This window comes from Apis dorsata, unplaced genomic scaffold, assembly GCF_000469605.1.
Source record: "Apis dorsata unplaced genomic scaffold, Apis dorsata 1.3 scaffold_465, whole genome shotgun sequence".
NCBI lineage: Eukaryota > Metazoa > Arthropoda > Insecta > Hymenoptera > Apidae > Apis > Apis dorsata.
In genome coordinates this window covers 80,090-102,559 of record NW_006263705.1, presented here as the reverse complement: position 1 = coordinate 102,559, position 22,470 = coordinate 80,090, and the positions used below count along the sequence as shown (strand labels likewise).

The window sequence follows — 22,470 nt, the reverse complement described above, 5'->3', positions numbered from 1 at the left end:
CACAATATTTTAAAAAGTAATCGCTATTTTTCAATCTTCTTTCACGTATCTCTGCGAGGAAGAAAGATAAAAGGAAAAATAACAGGATTAGAAGTTTCCCTTCTCAAAAGTATCCATTTTCCTTCCAGGTACTGCGCTAATTAACGTTTCTTTGAAATGGGATAATAATTTTCATGCCGGCTTTTCTTTGCTGCGTTTTTTTTCCCCTCGAACGATCATCGCGCGGAACACGGTGATCGTCAAGGATTTTCCCGACGCCTGTATCCAGAAACTGTTCTTTATTCCGCAACAGTCGATCTCTTTGCATGCAACATTTATCGAGCGCGGCTTCATCGGGCGAGGAATTTCAATCGATTTAATTTTAAAACAAGAGAGGCGCAATAAGAATCTTGAAGTATCTTTAAATGATAAACGTGAAGGGAATAAATTGAATAATTTGAAGTTCAATCCTTATTTGCATCCTTATTGTGCACTCATAAGATCAAAGATTTAATGCAAACGACGAGGTTGAGAAATCCTCTGAGAAAAAATGAATTGTTCAACGTGTTTATGTAAAAAGTGAAAAAAAAAAAGATATATATAGTACGATAGGTAGTAAACTAGTAGAATATAAAGAAGGGAATAGAACTTTACACATGTCGACTTTGTCGTTCCCTACAAAGGCGCGTGACCCGTAACTGATTAGTGTTACGCATGGTTACTCTTGGTATTTCGTCTGGCCTCTGTACGCATCTATAATCGAGACAAATTTATCATTCGCATCTTCCAATTGTATTTTACGAAAAAAGCTACGTAAATATAATAAAAGAAGAATTAATAACTTTTCACTGCACATAATTTCTATAAAATATATATATAATACTATATATATATAAATATATATAAAACTATACTAATATATATATAAAACTATATTCGAATCATTACAATTATAAAAATAAAACAAAAATCTTTGTAAGAAAATTTACGAGATTTTTCATTGCACGCAATTTCCAAAACTATACTCGAATCATTACAATTATAAAAATAAAACAAAGATCTTTATAAAAAAATTTATGAGATTTTTCCTTACCAGCAATTTCCAAAACTATATTCGAATCATCACGACAATTCTAAAAATAAAACAAAGATCTTTATAAAAAAATTTATGAGATTTTTCCTTACCAGCAATTTCCAAAACTATATTCGAATCATCACGACAATTCTAAAAATAAAACAAAGATTTTTATAAAAAAATTTATGAGATTTTTCCTTACCAGCAATTTCCAAAACTATACTCAAACCATTACAATTCTAAAAATAAAACAAAGATCTTTATAAAAAAATTTATGAAATTTTTCATTGCACGCAATTTCCAAAACTATACTCAAACCATTACAATTCTAAAAATAAAACAAAGATCTTTGTAAGAAAATTTATGAGATTTTTCATTACACGCAATTTCCAAAACTATATTCGAATCATTACAATTCTAAAAATAAAACAAATTTATGAAATTTTTCCTTACCAGTAATTTCCAAAACTATACTCGAATCATTACAATTCTAAAAATAAAACAAAGATCTTTGTAAGAAAATTTACGATATTTTTCATTACACGCAATTTCCAAAACTATACTCAAATTATCACGACAATTCTAAAAATAAAACAAAGATCTTTATAAAAAAATTTATGAGATTTTTCCTTACCAGCAATTTCCAAAACTATACTCGAATTATCACGACAATTCTAAAAAATAAAACAAAGATCTTTATAAAAAAATTTATGAGATTTTTCCTTACCAGCAATTTCCAAAACTATACTCGAATTATCACGACAATTCTAAAAAATAAAACAAAGATCTTTATAAGAAAATTTACGAAATTGGAAATAGGAATGAAAAGAGGCAATTTTCGATTAAATATTCCACTTCTATTAAAATTAAACAACGTGTACATCTCGTCCTGACCTATCCCGACACGTCATTTCCCCGTAAACGTTGCGCACGAAAGCGATAACTGATTTTAAGAAATGGTATTAAGTAAATGAGGGACCGTCTGGAGTATAATTTGGATGGCGAAGATAAAGAGGGGAAGGGGAAGGATCAGACGAAGGTCAGGATCGTCCTCGTGGTTCGCAAAGAAGGCGCACTTCCACTCTTCCACGAACTCTCGACAAGCGAAATGCTCGCCGTCTTCTCTTTACTGCTGTAGTCTCGGTTGGTGGAGCGCAAAACAACTTCAAGCGCTCGCCAACTTCGTTCAACCATCTCGCTCGAATAACGGAGAACGGTACTTGGATCGAGCATTGGAATTATCGTCCTGCCCTCGCCACGTTCTTGGCCGACTCGGTCTTCGAATCAGACCGGGGGGAAAAAGAATCCTGGCAGAAACTTTTTTTGCCACAGTATATACCCGGGATAACGATCGATTGTCCGCCATTGCAACGAAGAAATTGCATTCGCTGTAGCGAGTTTCTTGTCACTGGTATTTGCCATCATGGAGTACCTGATCTCGAAGTCCGCTTTACGGAGTAACAGGCTTCTATCGTGAGGGTGCAATGAAAATACAGATAGAACGTGATATCGAAATCGTAAAAAGGAATAAATGGATCTGATTTTATAAGGAAAACGATATTCCTTGATGTTTTAGTGTGGAGTAGACTTGAAAATTTGTTGCGGCACGAATATGAATATCTTATTTCAGCAAAACGAAATTGAGAGAAATTGGATAAATGATTCTCTCGTAATTTCTTTAAAATTAGACGATATGATAGAACAATGATGGATCGAGAAATCGATGAGGGAATATTTCAGAATGATTTTAATAAAATTAAAAACAAAATATGAAATATTAAATAATTGTAAACTATTTTAATTCTTGAAAACTATATCGAATGAATAGTCAATCATAGATCTATATCTCTATTCCAATATCTCTCAAAGATTTTTTTAAATAAGATTCATGGAACTCTCCATATGGAGCCATGCCTCAATTTTTCACGTAGATTATTCCACAACTGTTCTAACCGAGCTCGAAGGTTCGTCGATGTGCCAGAATGAAACGAAAACTTCACTTGTTGCTCAAAATTGGCGATCGTTGAAAGAGAAATACGAGGATCGTTTTCAATTAAAGAATTCCTTTGATCGATCAACTTAGGTACCATGGATCGCCAACATCGCACAATTCCAAGGGGGAGCCCGACTCCTCGATCCCTTTGCTCCCATGCCACAGTTGTTCGAAGGTAAGCACTGTCTACTTTGCGATCGTGATCACGAGGCAAATGATTAATGCGCCACGAACAAAGGAAGGAGCAGAGAAAGCCAGGTTGTTCGTCGCCCTGTTTGCCGCGGTTGTTATCTACCGATAGAATGCCAGACCGCCTACCATTGACTTTCCTCCGCAGAATTATCAGTCGAGAGTGATTATACTATCGTGGGTGGTCGTCCAAGGTGCGAGTAGTCTCATTATAATTCCTTCATATTTAAAAAGAGAGAGACGAGGAAACTAATAGATTCGATTAATTAATTAAAGACGATAAATTACTCCGAGTTTTTTTTCCCTTCTCTTCCCTCAATTACGAGTTATTCTATCTCTCCAACGAAATAACTCGTTTAAATCAATTCCCTTGGAGGTAAGATTGATTTGACAGTTTACTTCCGATTTAATTACCGCACCACCTTCTCGAGAGGAGCACGTCGAGAAGAGGCAATGGACGTGTTTCAGAGTTATCGCGTTGCGAGATCGGCGTCCAAAGTCCTGGTCGTAAATTATAGCAGCAGAAAATTAATGAGAGACGGGCATCGAAAATCGTTGGCAGATGCGAGGTGTATTGGGGAGCAGCTTGAAATCGGAAATCTTGACCTAGGCCAACGGTGGAAAAGTCGGGAAGAATAACAGCATAACCTGTGGCAACCATGGTCCATATTTCAAGAGTTTACCCGAGTTGGGGATGGGGATGCTGTTGGTTCATCACCTGCTCATCATCATCATTGAGCGTGGGATGATGCACCGTGCCAGGTAAAGGGCGTCCAAAAGAAATGGGCGAGTGAAAAGGGAGAGGATAACACGATGGACGGTTCCCTCTTTTATTAATGGATGTGTGAATATAAAGATCGTGGGTCTCTCCCTCTATCTCGTGAAGTATCCATCGTTGTTGTTGTGCGTTCACCAGATTTTCACGTCCTTTGACGCGAGAAGGAAAGGAGAAGGTTCAGGATTCAATGGTTCGTTTAATCGAAGATTAAGTGTGAGTTTGATAGATACATCTGCGCAATTTTTCTTCAGGGATTAGATATCCGAGCGATGCCTATCACATTTGACGGATTCAAATTTCCAAACATGCATGTCAGTTCTGAAAATTAACCGTCGAGTCGAGACTTTGTTTTTGCGATTACGTTATAGAACGAATTGTTACTCGAATTTTGTTATTCGTTAGCCTCGCCTACGAAGCGCGATAACGTTATCTCGTAATATTATTTGTTTGCTTTGATACAATACTTCAAATTACGCTGCAAATGTACTTGAAGAATTGTTAAGAAGAAGCTTGATTATACGAGAGGAAAAGAAAAAAAGAAGAATAAGAGGAAGATCTATTTGGATCATCAAATAATTAATTAATTCGGAATAATTGAATTAGAAGAATCGTAGGGAATAATATTTTTGTTCGAGCAAACGAATTATATATCATAATTTTCGAAAAGATTGAAAACTAATCTTTACGATCTTTACGAAATGAAAAATTTTTACTTCTCGCATTCCCGACTTATTTTCCCTTTACTTTATTAAAATTATTCTCGCAATAATTACTGTATAATTCACGGATTATCACAAACTCTTTCCCATTTTTCTTATCGCCCCATTACTATGAATATAACATGGTATCCGTGATGCAATTACTTCGGTATGTTATATCGTTTACCACAGTACTCACGTAAGAAGTTAAATAGCGGTATAAGCTAGGGAAGTAGTTAATCTTTCCCCGTAGTACGTACAACAGTTCGAACACGGATCGCGTTAAAACGAATCTCTCCAGCTCCCATGGATCACGACACGAGGAAGTAATCGAAGACGCTGGCAAGCTGGCGAGATGGCTTTTTTCTCAGACTCTTTCTGGGCCATACGCGTCATAAGTTTCCTTAAAACATCGGGAAGAGGCGAGTTGGCCAGCTGCCGGTGCGTCCATGGGACGTCACGCGTGCATGTGAAAAAAGAGGAGAAGAGGCGAAATCCTTAGAACAGGACGTGCTCCTCTCGAGAAAGCCTCCGCTTCCGGGTTCACCTCTGTATTAGATATTCATGCTCATTTCCTACGGGGCAGCTGCCACTTTTTCTCTCCCCCTCTCGAACGAGAAGGGAACTTAATTTTTAAGACAACCAACGTGCGCGCCAACGTCTGCCGTCCCGGACGCGCAACAGCAACCTGCTCGAACACCCACCCGTATGCCTGCGCCCCGCCGTTTATCGCCGATTCGTATATCTATCTGTGGTCATAGGGAAAGTGGCGAAACAGGTTCGACAGAGGTGGAAGGGTTACGCGTGGTTGATCGATAATGGACTCGTGAGAAATTCGAGTTCGAAGAAACTTGAAAAGAAATCTACCTTGTTTCAGCGTTTATTAGTTATAGCTAGTGTTTTTATAAGTGTTTTAATGGAATAACGAGGGAAATTTGTCGTGGGAAAAAAGAAGAATTTTGGGATATTTTTGTGAATTTTTTGTCTTTGAATAAATTTAATTTAAAAAAGTATGCACTCGTGTACTGGTTGTATATTGTGAATAGTTGTGGTTATAGCGATTAATAGGGAGAGATGTTATGTTAAGTTATGAATTATGAATCTGATTATAACGAATCTTACGTTTGAAATTGGACGAGGATCGTTTTTCATTGTGAGCTGCTCGATTGTTCCCGACGAAACGTTATAGGGAAAATTTTGTTGATTTTTATTAAAGCGCCAACGATAAAATGACTCGAAACACGAGATTTATAATCGCAAAACAATCCGAATGTTCTTTATGACATGTGTCAGATAAGAGCAGAAAAGAAACGCGTTGAATTTCAATACATGCTTTATCGTAGCCCCAACTGTATAACGTAAAGGTGAACGATGTTAAGTAAATTGATATATCAATGAAGAATCAATGAATCGTAATTATGAATGAACACGCGTGTTTCTCGTATTCTTCGGTGTAGTATTTCCCTTTTTTGTTAAATCCATAATATCGATATAATCGACCAAACATCGTATTTCTTTTTTTTTAAAATACCTAGAAAACGAATCTTTAAGAATGAGCTTAGAAATTATCCCATTGGAACGAAATTCTTCAACGTGGAGATTTTTCACGTGAGTTTTTAGGGAGAGGAGTATTCCCATGATAGAAAGGGTGCTGTGTAAATCGTCGAGGGAGGTAGAATATCTCGGTAGACCTGTCCTAATATTTACGAAACTGGAGTGCCCTTTCACTTTGCTCCCTCGTCTTTCCCCAAAGAGGACACCGCGAAGAAGAAGCTGAAGACCATTTTGACTGTGTACGCGCCTTTTGTATTCGTTGTGCATCGCTAGACAACCACTTAGCCCGTTAGGAGCAGCAATTTGTGGGGATTTTTGGTAGCCCTTAAACGGCGCTTGGAATTGGAAACGGCCTTAAACCTTGCAAGCAAAATAAGTATATTAGAGGATGTGGTGGTCGATGGATAAATATTTTTTAACTCTATTTCTCAATTGCTAATCAATAATAATAAGTATTTACTTTAAAATTTAAAAATAATATTTTTACTTGCCGTGTGTTCGTGCAAGTGAAAAAATAAATTCACTTTTTTTTTTTCATTTAAGACGAATTCGAATAAATTGATCAATTACGGACCGGAATTTTGATAGTTGATGAAATTAGAGCGATGTAATTCGCTAACGAACAACATCGGGTTTTAAATACTAAAGGGGGGCGAAATGTGATTAAATCTTGTTCCCACCGACGATACAAAGCTACCACAAAAGGTGCAAACTACATCGGTAGCGTTATAAGCTATCGTGATATGTAAACTGATATTTATAAATCCTTGCTACACAGTACCGGATAAATAAACAATTTAAGAAATTAAAAAATATCATTGTACATCAGTTTCTTCTTTCAAAAAATATCGCCAAACGAATTAGATGAAAATAATTTCAGAGATTTGAAATAATAAACATTTCGAAGGATGTTATTAGATAATTAGATCTCTTTTTTCTTATTTTTATTAACGCAAAACTTCAGGCTATTGCGACCAATTTTCAAGCATATGCACGTATCGTTCTGAAACGCGAGGTAAATAATTATTCATTGCATATATATATATATACATATGTCTGTGTGTACGATCGACGAACACGTATAGATAATATAACTATTACTAATACTAATCGAGAGAGTAGTGTGAACGAGGCATTCCAACAACGCTTACGTTTATGGCATGCTATTCTATTAGTATCAAACGACCATTGCAAACTACCTCTATTATTGGAAATTGCGGTAGAACGAGAAATTTCCTCGATGAATTTTTTTAAGAATATTGAATTACGAGCGCAACAAGTGCGCACACCGCAATTATCTTCCAATCTTAAAACTAGATAGAAATATTAAAATTATCAAAATAGCAGGTTTCGTTATTTTTGTTTTTCTTTTTTGCAATATACTGAAAATACATACCGCCGACAAAATTAATATTAATTTTTTTTGTCCAGATCGAGTCACAATTACACGAATTCGTTTAATTATAATTATTCTTTTAAACACTGTTTTCAAGTCATCAAACTCGATAGATTCGTGATCGTCTTGTTGGAATAATTTATCGAAAACAATGGACGTACGTGCATCACGAAGAGGTAAGTATAATTCTTCTTTTTTTCTCCTTCTTCTTTTATCCTAGACTTTGTATTTTCGTAGCACTTTGTGTACTCGAAGTATAGGAATATCAGAGTGACGAGTACCATTAGTCAATATACACGATAGGCAACGAGTCAAGGGAATACATGAATACTTTATCCAGTACGTGCTGCTTTTCCAATCTACCTCTCCTCTTTCTTTCTTTCTTTCCTTCTTTCTTTCTAGACACGAACCGTTCGCCTGTTCGTGGAACTCGTCAAGTTCCATCGGCAACATGCGTGCTGCGTGTGCGGGGATTTTTTGAACGGAGCCTTGATATACGCACTCTAGAAAGCATCTTGTCTCAAGGGGACACGAGGAAGCGAGAAGAAACCGCGAAATGGATCGTAAAAATGCACAAAAAAAAAAAAAGAAAAAAGCCTATGATTCGCTCTCAAGGTCTCTTATCATTTCGCCAATTAACGATCATGCTTTTTAGATAACAAAATTTCTATCCACGATAGATTAATTCAACAAGAAATTAGTAATTTTAAAATAAATCGAGTTTTATAAAAATATTATTTAAAATTTTAATTCAATTATGTAAAACTTAAATCGAATTGGTAGTGAGAAATTTTTTTTTACATTCACAATTACTACGTTCTCAAGAGGGGTGTATTACGTACATCCTGGCTGAAAAAGGTTCTTTACGCGAACCAACAAACCATTTGGCTTGTCGGCATTCACCAGCAGCCGTTCTGACTTGAAGTGGTCCATGCATGCCTTTTTCTACGGGGCCAAGTTGCCGGTGCAGGACAATTCAACACTCTTTTGTTCGTTCTTGTGTACAAAGCAACCTCGATACTACGCAGATTGCATTGACCGTGGGCCTATCTTTCGGTCTGGAGGAGAAATCTCTCGTGTCATCGTGATCGAAGGAAGAGGGAACGAGAATTTCGAGGGTGGAAGAATGCCTCGTAACTATAATAGGCATCGAGGAGGTCATCGTTGCGTGTCACGCGCTTCTTCCACCTTTCTTCCATCTACTCTTTTCATCGTGAAACGATGATGGTCTTCGTAAAAAAACAGACTCGTTCCTAAATCAAACGATTATTATTCAAAACCTTTCTTTTTTTCCTTTTAAGAAAAAATATCTCAATACTTTCCCACGAGGAGAATAAATAAATTAATTCAACCATTTATATATATATATATACATCGTTCAAATCAGTTAAATAATTCAACGAAAGTTTCTTCAACTTTTTTAAGGTTACATAGATCAACCGAGGTTTCGTGTACCCTTTTTTCTCTTCCCCCCGTGGTCGTTAATGGCATTTTAGATTTTAGAGGGAGAGGGTAGGATATATTACCGGCAGAGATGGATAAAGAAGAAAAAGAGAAAAGAAAGATCGGAGAAAAACAGAGCGTAAACGTGACGGGAAGACACGGGATGTCAGCGTGTCTTTCTTTTCCCATAACGGGATCGGTAAGAGAAGAGGTTTGGATTGATTTACGCATTCAACGCCTCCGTCTACCTTATCCCATGTGTCTAATTAAGAATCGTGCCACATAACCGGCACGAGAATATTTTATCATCTTCGTATATTATAACGTAAAATAATTACTTCCATATTCGACTCACTACACAGAGTGTCTAAAATTCATTAATATACACAGGAACGAAACGCCAGTAACATTCTGATCGACTTTGCCACGTTATTACACAGCCAATTTTCCGCTGCCGTATCTCGAACAGGCAATCAAGTTCGATGTAATTTCACGCGTGTTCACATGGCACATTACCGAGCCGCGCGCGTCAAAAAGGAAGCTTATAGGCGTCTCTCTGAACTTGTATACACCCGCGAAAAAATGCTCGACAAGAAGCTCGACATATGCCTCTACACAGCGCGGCTACCAAGTGTGCCAACCATACGCACATGGCCGGCGAAACTAACTTTTTTCCTTCTTTTACGACACCATGTCCTCTCCTGCGGCGCGAAACGAGCTTTGCATGCGGTTGCGTTTTCCCTAAGCCGTGTGTCAGGGGTCACTAAAGAAAGAAAGAAAGAAATTAAATTACTACGTCGAATCGAACAGAGTCATCCTTTCCGTGTCATCAATCTTATCAAAAAGAAATTTTTCTCGTGGAAAATTTAGCGTCGACAACCGTCAATGGAACTCGTATGCACTCGTAATTCGCTCGTGTATTTACCGTATATCGTATAAAGCAGAGGTAAAGGTATCCCGTAGAAACGAAACCGAAGAGTATCTTATTCCTCGCGCATACGCGACGTTGAACCAACACGGTGTTCCTTAACCGCGATTGTGTCGACGAGAAGCAAGTGTATATATATATATCGTTGCTTCTTCTGGCACTTCCATCTCAGTGGCGTTCCCACACCAAGACCGCTACCAGAGTGTAACGTTATATCTTCGCCGCGCTATGGTGGTTCTTTCACTATGGCGAACCAACTCGTATCTCGCACGCGCACTACCCTATACCGTATGGGTGGTCGAAGTGTGACAATCTCGCCGCTCCTTTTCTTCAACTGCTCAAGGTGATTTGCGACGAGGAATAAAGGGGGAATTTGCCAGAATGATAATGATCTTCGAAATATTTTCCAAAATGGAGAAATTGTCCATCAAAATTTTCTTTTCTTTTGAGACACACGTCTCAACGACTTCAAAAAAAAAAAAAGAGATCTTTTTCTCGGTAGGGAAACAAGATTCCTCGAAGATTGTTCATCGTCCTCTTATCTTTTTACGAGCCTCAAAGTTTCTAAAACACGAAACGTAAGGTGCATGCAAACTAACTATATAACCGACGATCTAGCCCTCCCTCTTTCTTTTTCTTTTTTCCTCTCGTGTCTCTTGAAGGCGAGTTCCCGTCTCAAGTTCAGTGCCACCTACAAACAGGCTCGCAGGTTAGTCTCGGTTCTCCTGCTGCTCGCCTCTCCACCTCCATCAGCCGCGCAGCAGGGCCAATTCGTACCACGACTACGACGCAACAATGCGGTACCTGAGTGTCGTGGACCCTCGGGTAACTTAACCCCCGGTGCCTTTCATCCCTCCTGGACCCCCTGTCTCGCCTACCGCCGCCACACCATCCGAGATTCTCTGAAGTCCAGATAACAATGGCCAGCCAGATTTTCTTTATACTCATTCTTCGCAGGATGCGCCATTTTCTTGGTGCACATGCCGTATCATACCGGTGTATGGGGATGTCCTGAAGGTGCAAAAGAGACTCTCGTCGCATCTCGAGCCAAGTTTCGGAGAGGAAGTGGGGTTTCTTGTTCTTCCAACCACGTGTCTTTCCCAATATTTCTTTATTTTGGAAAAGAATATTACTGGATCGAAAATATTGTTCAGAAAATGTGGAAATTGATTTTTAAATAGATATTATATACGGATATTTCCTTTCTATCGCTTTAAACGATAATAAAACGAATACAAAGTTGAATTACTTTAATTATTTCCACGAAACGATATTTTTCCTTGATCTATAATTTATAATCTCGTTTCGTAAAATGGCCATAGTCGTTGAGAGTACAAAGATGATTCCAAACTCGCGAAGAGTTGTTGAGAAAAACTAAATAGAAGATTTCTATTGATTTGCAAAGAATGGAAGGAAAATATACATGCACGATTCGCTCGATCGAATGCGATCGATATCGATTGGCTGGCGCGATCCGACGACTGTACACGAGGATGCGAAGGAATGGGAGCTCGAGTTCACTTGTTCATCCAGTCTGACCGACGAGGGACGACGGTTGGACGTTCACCCCGAGCGAAGGGAACGCGAGTTCGCGAGATATCGAGTCCCGGTTTGGAGCAGCGCTAAGTCCCCGGAGACATATCTGGGCTGTTTTCTTCGGGACTGGTTGCCTCATTTGGTATAGAAGAGCCACTTTGCGAAGCGCGGCCTCGTCTTACGGCGTATCGAAGCCGCGGGACGAACGGATGTGACTCGTTCTTCATCCTTTCGGTACAAGTCGCAATTTTACGCGAGCTTGTCGACCGACAGGAAAACATCACCTTACATGGCCGAGCAATACGATTCTTTTGTCGATTGCGATCCCCAAGAGCCAAGGGATTGTGGAAGAGTCCAAGTATTTCATACCGATCGTTCGCTATACAGTTATTATTATAACTAACGGATGATTCCTGATCCTGAGGAAGTTCAAAGAGGAATTTTATTTTTCATTTTTTTTTAATTTTTAATTTTTCTTTTTGTATATTAATTTTTTTTTGGACTTTGATTCTTAGATTTCTGGATTGTCAATTATATACTTAATTACTTTACTTTATTTACTAATTAATTTTTCTTATTTGTCGAATGAACTTCATCTTTGCTTCGACGAATTACTAATTACTAATTATCGTTGGATTTTTACAAAGAACGATCGATAGACAATAGAACACATTTAATCACAAATGTCAAAACATAATATAAATTTATTTAGGTGAAAGCCCGTTACTTTTCCCTTCGAGAAACTTTTTCCTCTCGTTTTCATTAGCACGCAATAATGGTACAATATATGGTATATGACAAGAAGCGTTTGAATTGCAAATAAACGAAAGCCGTTGAGGGAAAATTTAAAGAGAGATCTCGTCGACCATTTTTTTTCCCCCCTCTCATCTACCACGAGAGAAACTCATCGATTTCTGGGATATATTCCGTTTATACCGAACGAATGTGAGAAAAAAGGCAGAAACGGAAAAATAAAGAAGATACGTTCCCCGTTCTATCGTAACGCTACGATACCCCTTTCCTACTGGGAATCGGATGTCGCCTTTACTCGCGTGACGAGAAACTAGAAGAACACGTGAGAAAAACGCGAAACCACGACTTTTTATTCCCTCGTATTACCCTTGCGACTTTTTTCTATTATTAACAAAAGGCACACCAAGATTCATTTCCACGAATAATATATCCACGAAATAAAAAGCTAAAAATCAAGAAATAATTTCTCCTCCATTCTAATCTAATTCAAAGCCAATTTATCACCAAATTACATTATTTGATTCGTGGAATAGAGAGGGCCAAAGATAAAAAAGGAAAGCTTATATTGATCGCGAATTTCCTCAGAGGAATATAGCAAGTTGGAAAGAAAGAGGAAGGGAGGCGAAAGCCGAGAGAAGAAAAGAAAAAAAAATGGGAAGAAGCCGTGGAAGAAGAGACGAAAGAGAGGACCGGGGGCCTCGTAGCGTGCAATCTTCGTCCATTGAAGACGCGCTGGGAAACTGCACGGTTATTATGCCTGAATGGAACAGGGGACGGGATGCGAAGGACGGGAAGGAATGTCGAAGGTAGCAGAGAGGATGGACGCGAAACGTACGCGTTACTCCTGCCCAAGGGGGAGGTTCTTGCTTCGCGACCGCGGCACGCAACCCGGAGCCCGTGTGGTGGGCTTGCCCACGACCGAGTTCCCCACCCGAGGCTGCTCGAAAACGCTTCAGGAACACCGTGTTTGAAGATCGGGTGACGCGAGTTTCTCGGTGGCGCGAGATGGTCGTTGCGATTTTACGAACGCGCCATCTCGATATCCTTGCCTCGCCGGTTTTATGAACTCACTCAACAGGTTGGTCTTTGATAACTGGTTGCCCGAGGTGTCGTTATTCAGGCTTTCACAGCCCCTATTAAACGTTGTTTCGAGAGGTAATTCCGTCGCTAAATAGTATTATTTCAAGAAATAATCCTTCAGAGAGACAGAGAGAAGGGAACAATGACGATAGACGAAGTTTTGAACGTTTCAATATTATTGCAATTCATTCGTTTTTATCTTATCTCGACTTTGCCGCACGATCGTTCAAGTTTATCAATGATAAAGAGTTTAGAAAAGTTATGAAACGCGCAGAAGGATTTATTATTAAGTTAATTTTCTTTCCTTTCGTGTAACGTTTTACCGATTTTGTTTCGAGCGCATCCGAGTGAAAGAAGTCTTCTTAGGCTTCAGGATCTTGCTCTTCCATTCGCGGCCGTGTGTGCGCATGTATGCACTTATATGTGCGTATCTGGGGACAGGATGCTGTCGAGTCGATCGTCGAAGCAGCTGGGACGCCTCCATTCAGAGAGACAGTATCGTACGAGCCGCGTACAAAACACGCTTGATAAGAAGCACCTATAGACGGTCATAAGGCAGACGTTTAAAGAACCGCTCCGAATGTCATGAAAGATATCTATAGATATATGATAGAAATGAAGTAATAATTCGACCAATATACTTTTATCCGATACGAACAATTATTTTTCGAATCGATAAACAAAGATTGATGACGTGTTGTTTGATAACGCTTGCCGATTATTTTACGTTTTCTAAGTTATTTTCGATTTACTCTTTACGATATTAATAATAAGTATATATAGTATATTAAATATGAATTAATATACGTGTATGTAATCAAATCTTCGGTATTTGTTTCCGTTATTAAATCATACAAATTTTTTATTTTATTAAATTATCCTGTTTGCGATATTATTATCACACTTTCTTCTTTACGTTTTTTTTTTTATTATGTATATAAAATATGATAACAGTTTTATTAAAATAAGAGATGTGAAACTTCGTTTCGTATCGCGTTACAAAATTCACGTTTTAAAAAATTCCATTACCGAGCAAACTTAGCACGATCCCGAATATTCCCGATCGAAGAATTAGACGAGTTTATCGATTTTTCTGACGCATTCTCTCCAAGACAACGTCTTGCTACAAGCAAGAAACATCATCGCGGCATTGAATTCCGGGCCAATACGAGCGCCCCCCTCATCAACCTCAATTAAACTCCACCGTCTCGCACTTATACTCACTTCGCACCCGAGACGCACCGAGTGTTAAGTCACTATGTATTATTGGTCGAGCCGAGTTCGCCTCGAAGAAGGTTGTTCTGCAGACTTGGAATCATCAAAGGAATCCTTGTTACCGCACAGTTTTCTTTTTCCTCGCAAAAAACTCCTTACGAATAAAGGAACAATCGTTCGTCCCCTGATCGCGCGTGCTTGTTTAAAACAATTGACTCGAGCTCGATCTTATATTATCGCCAAATATACGTACTTTCTTCATCTCGTTTCCATCCACTGAACATTAATACTGCGTGGAGTAGAAAGTTTCTTGTTTACATTTCGTACGTTATAATTATAAAATCGCGAGCTATTGTACATCGCAAATTTCTCAACACCGCCTCCTCGATCTACCTGTTAAGCGACGGTCACTCGATTCCCGGCACCAAGAACAAAGGCGACATGGCATTTCAGTTTTATAAATCTTCCACGAAAGGCGGCTAACGTTTTCCTTTTTCTTCCTTCAATTCGAAATAAGAGGAGAGTTGGAAAAGGGGAGGAAAAAAGAGAGAGAGAGAGAGAAAAAAAAGAGAGATGCGAGTTAGCAGTCTCCCATTCTCTCGGTGATTACGAGAATGTGCACCGTGATTGATCCCTTTAGCCTCGTCGAGTGGCGACATTTAAACTGTCACGATCAGCGACCAACTAAGAATCCGTTGTTAAGATCTTTTCCTGTTAGTGACCCTCACCAGTGTGACCATGAGACTCCTCGAGGCTCGTATGATTCAAATTTCACGCCGGGCATGACGTTGAATATCCCCGTTAGGATTATACCATCGATAAAAGCAATGTCGTTGAACTTCAATGCTCTCGATCGTGAAAAAAAGAAAAAAGAAAAGAAGAGAGAAAAAAAAAAAGTGGTTGGATCCTCGATTCGATGTGGACCCGTTTCAAAACGTTGCACGATGAATGCACGAAGCGGCGTGCGCAGGTCTTTGAACTTGCTCCTTACGAGCAACGAGAGAGTCGATTTCGAGCGTGTTCCTTTGCACGGCGAGCGTGCGTTTCGGAAGAGGCTTTATATCATTTTCTCACGTCCCGAGCGCAACACAGAAAAGAAGATAAGATCTGACAGCGAGCGAGTATCGAAAACCGCAAAATCTTTCACGCAAGATTGAATATCGAATGACGACGTAACTAAAAGCAACCGAGTGAAGAGGGGAGAGAGAGAGAGGGAGGGAGAAAAAATAAAAGATCTTTTTTTGCTATTATGATACGTTACGAGCGTATTTCCATTTTTTTTTTTTTTTCAACTCAAGAGTATGCTAATCGAGAATATTTTTAATATTTTTTTCGTTTGATAATTTCATTCGTGACTTGAAAGTCAATAAAAGTTTTTCCTCGATAATCGAATAAAATAAATACGTGTTTCGTCGTTGAAGCATGAAATTTGTAACGAAATTTTTTAATCTGATTATATATCTGCGTATTCATTGAATGAGGAAATTTTTCATCGAAACAGGAAAACAGGAAAATCGTGTTTTCTTTCGTTTTATGCAAAACGGATGACGCATACTCTAATAGAACTATAACGAAAACAGAAAATATCGTTTTAAGATGTTAACAGGATTTACTTGGAAAGAAAACCGGAAATCAATTAGAAATCTCAACCATTCTACTTACAATCAGTGATAATAACCGAGCGAAAAGCTACAATTTTGAGCTATTTTCCAATATTCTTAATTTTGTTACGTTATATATTGAGAAACACACGAATAGTTAATATCGTTTTTTTGAAATATTTAATTTAAGAATACAAACAGTTTGAAACTTTAACATTGAGAAAACGATTTTGCGAACAAGATGATACATAAGAGGTTTTCGTTTTTTTTTTTTCCATTCATAAACCAGGATGCAAAGGAAATTTCTTATTTGCATCACTCTTTAACACGGTACAAATCACGGTTCTCGTAATATTAAACTCAACAACATCGTAACTTTCACGTATAGTTGCAGTAGTCAGGTCGTTTCGAGATTCCTACGTAGAACGAAAAGCAATATGAATGGATGAGAGGTAGGCAGTCACCGTTAAAACCCTCGCAGCAGGATGCATCTTTTGCCCGTAAGCTAAATAGACTGCATTTCTCGAGAGAATTTCTCGACCATGTTGCCAGATTTTTCGTATCATCAATTTAAAAATATTAAAATTTACAAATTTTGAAATAATCACCCAAACAGATTACGAAATTAAGGATTCTCCTCTCTAAGCGAATATTAAATATTTCAAAGAGATATAGTTATTTACAATACTTTGTTACACGCGTAACAAAATGGTGGCGAAGTTTATGAATATATTCATAGAGTAAGAGACGAACACGAAGTCAGAATAATCGTGGAATGTCGATGGAGCACAATTGGCTTTTTGTGCGCGCTTAGATTCGGCGGGTGTATCATTTCATTAGCCCATTAAACAATTACGGTTAAGCCCAGTACACTTAGGCTCGTGTCTACAACCAACTGTGAATGCGTTCCTTGTAATTGAACTACGTTAGTTCGGTCTCTTTCTTAGTTTACCAGACACGTGGGTCTGATGCCCTTACCAGAGATTGATAATGGAGTTCCCACTGATTCTAAACAACCATTTAAACGTGATCTGCCTTAATATAATTAACACATTATTTTTATTGCTTTCTGATTAGACATACACATATATACGTACGATAACATCCTTATGCTTTATCGTTTAATCTTTTCCACATTCTGATTGTTGCTCATGATTGAAATATATATATATATATATATAAAGGAGGATACCGATCATCGAGGAATAATAATAATTTTATATAATAAACTCGTTTTCACGTTGTTTTTAATGGTAATGAAATCTGGTAAAGCAACGGTAATATATTTGCAATAACGTTACGAAATGATTGTATATGTATATAGCGGAAATGCGGCTTGGCTAGCACGAAGCAACATAGGAGAAACAAGTATATCGTTAGAACGCGAGACAGTGTACTAAGTAAAGCGTGGTTGATGCACGAGGTGAATGCATTGTCGCTCGACCCTGATTGCTTCTGCTGCCGCCACAGCACCAGCAGAGATAGCTCAATTGTTGAACATCCATTGCTACTAAAGTTCATTCACAGTAAGTCAAGACCGTTACTGTTTTTCAAGGAATGTAATATAGGCCGGATCAATTAACACGAGCCTGGAGCAATTGATTCTTTACAAGTTATCGAAGTCAAACGATCGACACACACTTCTACGTCGATTCATATGATATAATAATTGAAATTTTATTCATCGTAAGAAACAAAAATAGATATTTATTCCAAAATCAATGTAATATATATCGAATGATTCTTGTCTAATTAAATGAAGATTTGGAATAAATCACGTTAGATTATTTTTTTTTAATTCTGAGAAAGAAGTCATTGCTGGAAAATTACTTGGAAACACGTAATAGCTTTACTTTTTCGAGATAATAGAATCAAACGAGACAATACAAGAAGCATCACGATGGTCGAATCACTTGGAAACATCATCGCGCAAGATGATTCGCGAGGTGATGCGTCATCGATTGCGATCGTCATCGACATCGGTTCAAGTGGTATTGACCCGAACTCGTTCCCTTGCATCCATGCGACTCGTTACCAATTCGTGGGAACGCCATGGGTATCCAGTATTAATTTTCCACCCGGCGATCCCGTTCACGTGAACGTTTGGCAGAATAATTATTTCCCCGAGGAGACACGCGTAAAAAAGTTCCGTGTAAACGAGTTTAACAAGTGTGAACCGCACTCGGCTAAACCGAAGGAGAAAAATTTCATCTCGTGTGTTAGTTGGAAACATGAATTGGCAATGTTGCTAAACGTTTCCAATGGTAGAGTGAAAGGATATTTGTCGTATCCGGTTAAAACGTGCGAATAATTCTCCATTAAAATAAGATTCCTTTTAGAATTTTACGAGTTAAATCAAGAGTTAAGACAATTTGAATTCAATCAGCTAATGTTATGGCTATTAATTATATTGAAAGAGAACAAATTTTATTGCAAAAATATTAAAATAGTCGGAATATTTTTAATAAAATTAATAAAATTAATCAATTGCTAATCAATAGCTCGGATATGATATTTCGAGAAAACGTTTTTTTTCTATTTTATATACAATATTAATAACGATTACTCGACCGCTATTGATTCTAAAACTAGCAAAAAGAGAAAACGAAAAGAAAAACTTGAAACATTAAAACGTCAATACGTTATTTAAAATGTATGAAAATGAAAAGAAAGGGAGAATTTTGCCAATGTTCGTTACTTTTTCACCGAATACAAAACCAGAATTAGCCAGAATATTTTCTCGATCGCCTCGTGATCGATTGCATATTTCTGATTCACGTCATGATTCCCGATCATTTCATAGCTGCCGCGAAATTGTAGCGTTCGATTCGAGTCTCGACTTTATGGTTGGCTGGCTACCGCTCCTCTATGTCTTTCTTTCGCATACTAAAGAGAGAAAAGAGAGGAGAGACGTTGCGTCAAGAACGCGAGGGAACGCGTTCTTGCCTCTTCCGCAGGTTGCTACTCGGCTTTTTTACTCGACCAATACTCGACCGAAGAATTCAATGAGGAATCGGCGCATCACGTTTGATTTTCCCGCCATATTTGGTTATTCCACGTTGTATTCCACGTTATTCCTTTATCTGATTATATTATCTACAGTATCGTCGATTTATCGATATAATAGCATATCGAGAGAGACAAAAGTTAATCGAAAGATAAATTATCGTATATAATAATCTATTTCAGTAACAGCGAATCTTTGTTATTGTTGAATCTTGATTATATGATTTTAATTACACGCTTGAATTAAACGAACATAAAAATCAATGATATCAGAAAGAAACGAAGAGTAATAATCAAATCTATAAATAATATGACGAATAAACGTTTCATGATAAATTTTTAATCATGCGATGTGTAAACGAAATCGTGACGTTATTGATCGCACGTTGATCGAAAAATTAATTCTTAACTCTTAGATAGTCGTCCAAGAATTAATTTTTCTATTCGTTAAATAATTTATTTTCCTTTCTTTTAACAATTTGTTTTAAATAGTTATTTTTTTAAAACAACCTATTACTTATGTAACGTATAATTTTAATAAAAAAAAAACTTCTAAAGTATAATAAAATGGATAAAAAATCCAATATTCGCCATTCAAGAGTTAATTAAATCTATAATGTAGTCTCACTGGACATTGTACGAATGGATAGGAAATAAATCGTTTAATACGACAAAGAGTCTTGAGAAAGCACCTGGCAATAAGTTCGCGATTTTTAAGGAATGGTATTCACGGTTTAACAAAAGTTCCAAACGAGACACGTCGTACCATTGGCCTCATTCTTGGCCGAGCGCTCTGGGTGAACCGATCTTATTAAGGCTTAATTAGCCATTTAACAAGATATATTTAACTCACGGTTTACACAGCGGCTACATGACGAAAAGTGAAAGAATCTGAGGTCATTAAGTGGTCGATGCATTAATTACGATACAGTTTATGGAAAAACAAAACGTTCACTTTTTTCCCCTTGTTGTTGTATTTTTAATTATCAATTAAAAAACATATTTATGCTAGAGAATGAAAGAAAGAGAGGAAAAATTAGAACATAGAAGAAAAAATCAGTTCTAGATGTTCCTACAACAGATTTCTTATTTGCTTATCTGTAAAGTTAAACTTGATGTTTTGCTTACATAAAGAGTTTATCTTCTTTTTTATGTTTATATAAGACAGTTTCAGGTGAAACAGTTTCAACTAATCTAATTAATGTTGATTTTAAAACGAAAATAAACTTTATTTTTGCTAAAAAATAGCAATAAAATAATTAGCAATAAATAAAAAATAGTTTAAAACATACCTAAAGTTTAATTTCATTGAATTATTTATATGAATTATTTATAATATAAAAATAATAAAATCTGTCATAATAATTTTCTACATATCCCTAAATAATTGTTGACTGTAAATGATTTGTAATAAGAAAAAGTTAAATGTTATGTTTCATCCATCTATAAATAAAAATTCGCATTGCAGAATTATGAATTAATGATTATAACATTTTATATTTATTAAATATATATATTATATAATATAATTCAACTATATTATATAATATATATATAAATTATATTATATTATATTATATTATATATAATAAATTAAATTATATTATATATAATATATATATAAATTATATTATGATGATTCAACTGCATAATTTAATATAATTTATAAATTTATGAAACATATATAAATTGAAATGATTTATTAAGTAATAGTCATCAAAATTAAATAGGACATGCAACTATTCAAAGTTTCCTTTATCATGTATTCGATAGAAAATATTCTCACGATATAACAATCAATTCTCATTTCGAAATTTCATTTTTTCTCAGTTTAAAGAAAAATAAACAATTGACTAACCTCTTTCCTCGATGACGTCTGCCTCGATGATGTATATCAGCATGAGGAGTACGCAAACCCCAAGGATCTTGGCTGGTCCCATCTTTTATCCAGGGCCTTTCAATCCAGGGAGAATTCCTCAGGCACCTTCACAATAAAGATCGACGCATATCCACTACACCAACACCGCACACTTAATAATACCGCACTATATATCACTTAAAATTTTTTTGGAAGCCCCTGAACGTTTGATGATTAACAGGGCGGTTGAATATAGTTTCACATCGAGAACGAAGTGTCACCAAGTCGTAGCAAGTTCTTTATTGCGATATCAAAGGTTTAAAATTTCATTAGAATCTACTCGTCAGGCCTCTGTATCAGTCCACTTAAGACGAGTCTACATTATATTACAGATACTTCTTTCAATTTCGCGAATTCCACAGAATTTCAATTGCAGGAGAACCATGAAAAGCACGAGCCATTAATTCAAATGTTTCGAACGCATGCGCGCGTTGCCACTCCGTTTTCACTCAATTTGTTTTGCAACAATGCCGGTTACACATCGAAGAAAAAGGATATCTTGAATTCTATGATTTCACTGATTTAATGTATCATTCACTCGCGATTTGTTCGATAAAAATACACCAATTCGATAAGAATTAACGACAATACACGACAAACTTGGAGTCAATGTAAGAAGGCGATCGACCACCTTCTCAGGCGTCTCTCGGTGGACAGCCTTACTCCCACGCTGGCCGAATCAAGAATACGCGCGCCTTGTCAAAGACGAGTTATAATTCCGTTCGATGTCGACAGGTGGCAGTAACATTGAGACTCGACGAACGGTTACGAACATTGCCGATGATCAACGAAGCGATAAGCGGCATCACCGAAGCTATCTGGTTAAATATTTGAATATAAAAACAGATTTTTAAATGTAAGATTACAGAAGAAAAAACAATATTTCATAAAATCATATGCCTATAAGAATTATAATTCTAAATATACATGTCAAATTTATATTATTTGATGAATGATAAAATTAATATAGAATTATTGTATAAGATTTATTATTTATACTTGAAATTATTTAAAAGCCACAAATTACCTCTTAAAAAATAAATGTACCAGGTCATTGTCCATTGAAACAGGTAAGATATGTCGGCATATACGGCCCTATCGATTCTTTGAAGACAGTAGTCGTTTGATCGTCGCAAAAATCATCGAGGGACTGGTTTCTGTCGCCGAGGCACGCACTTAGAGTACGTGCGCACATGCAACTGCGTATCGAAGAGAAAACTTGATACAGAAAAGATGCGATCAGCAATGAAAAGAAGAAATATATTATTAAATATTAAAATTTTTTATTAATTAATTTAAAATAATATATTCTTTTTTCATGAAAATAA

General features: G+C 36.9%; 1 protein-coding gene across 1 annotated transcript in view; it reads right to left on the bottom strand.

Annotated features, from left to right (window-relative positions):
* LOC102676061 (epidermal growth factor receptor) overlaps positions 1–21,937 on the bottom strand; it is a 167,316-nt gene extending 145,379 nt beyond the window's left edge. The window contains exon 1 of the mRNA XM_006619925.2: positions 21,083–21,937. Within this exon, the coding sequence (XP_006619988.1) occupies positions 21,083–21,164 (82 nt within the window). The 5' untranslated portion in view covers positions 21,165–21,937. The remainder of the gene's footprint in view (positions 1–21,082) is intronic.
* Positions 21,938–22,470: the final 533 nt, after the last annotated feature.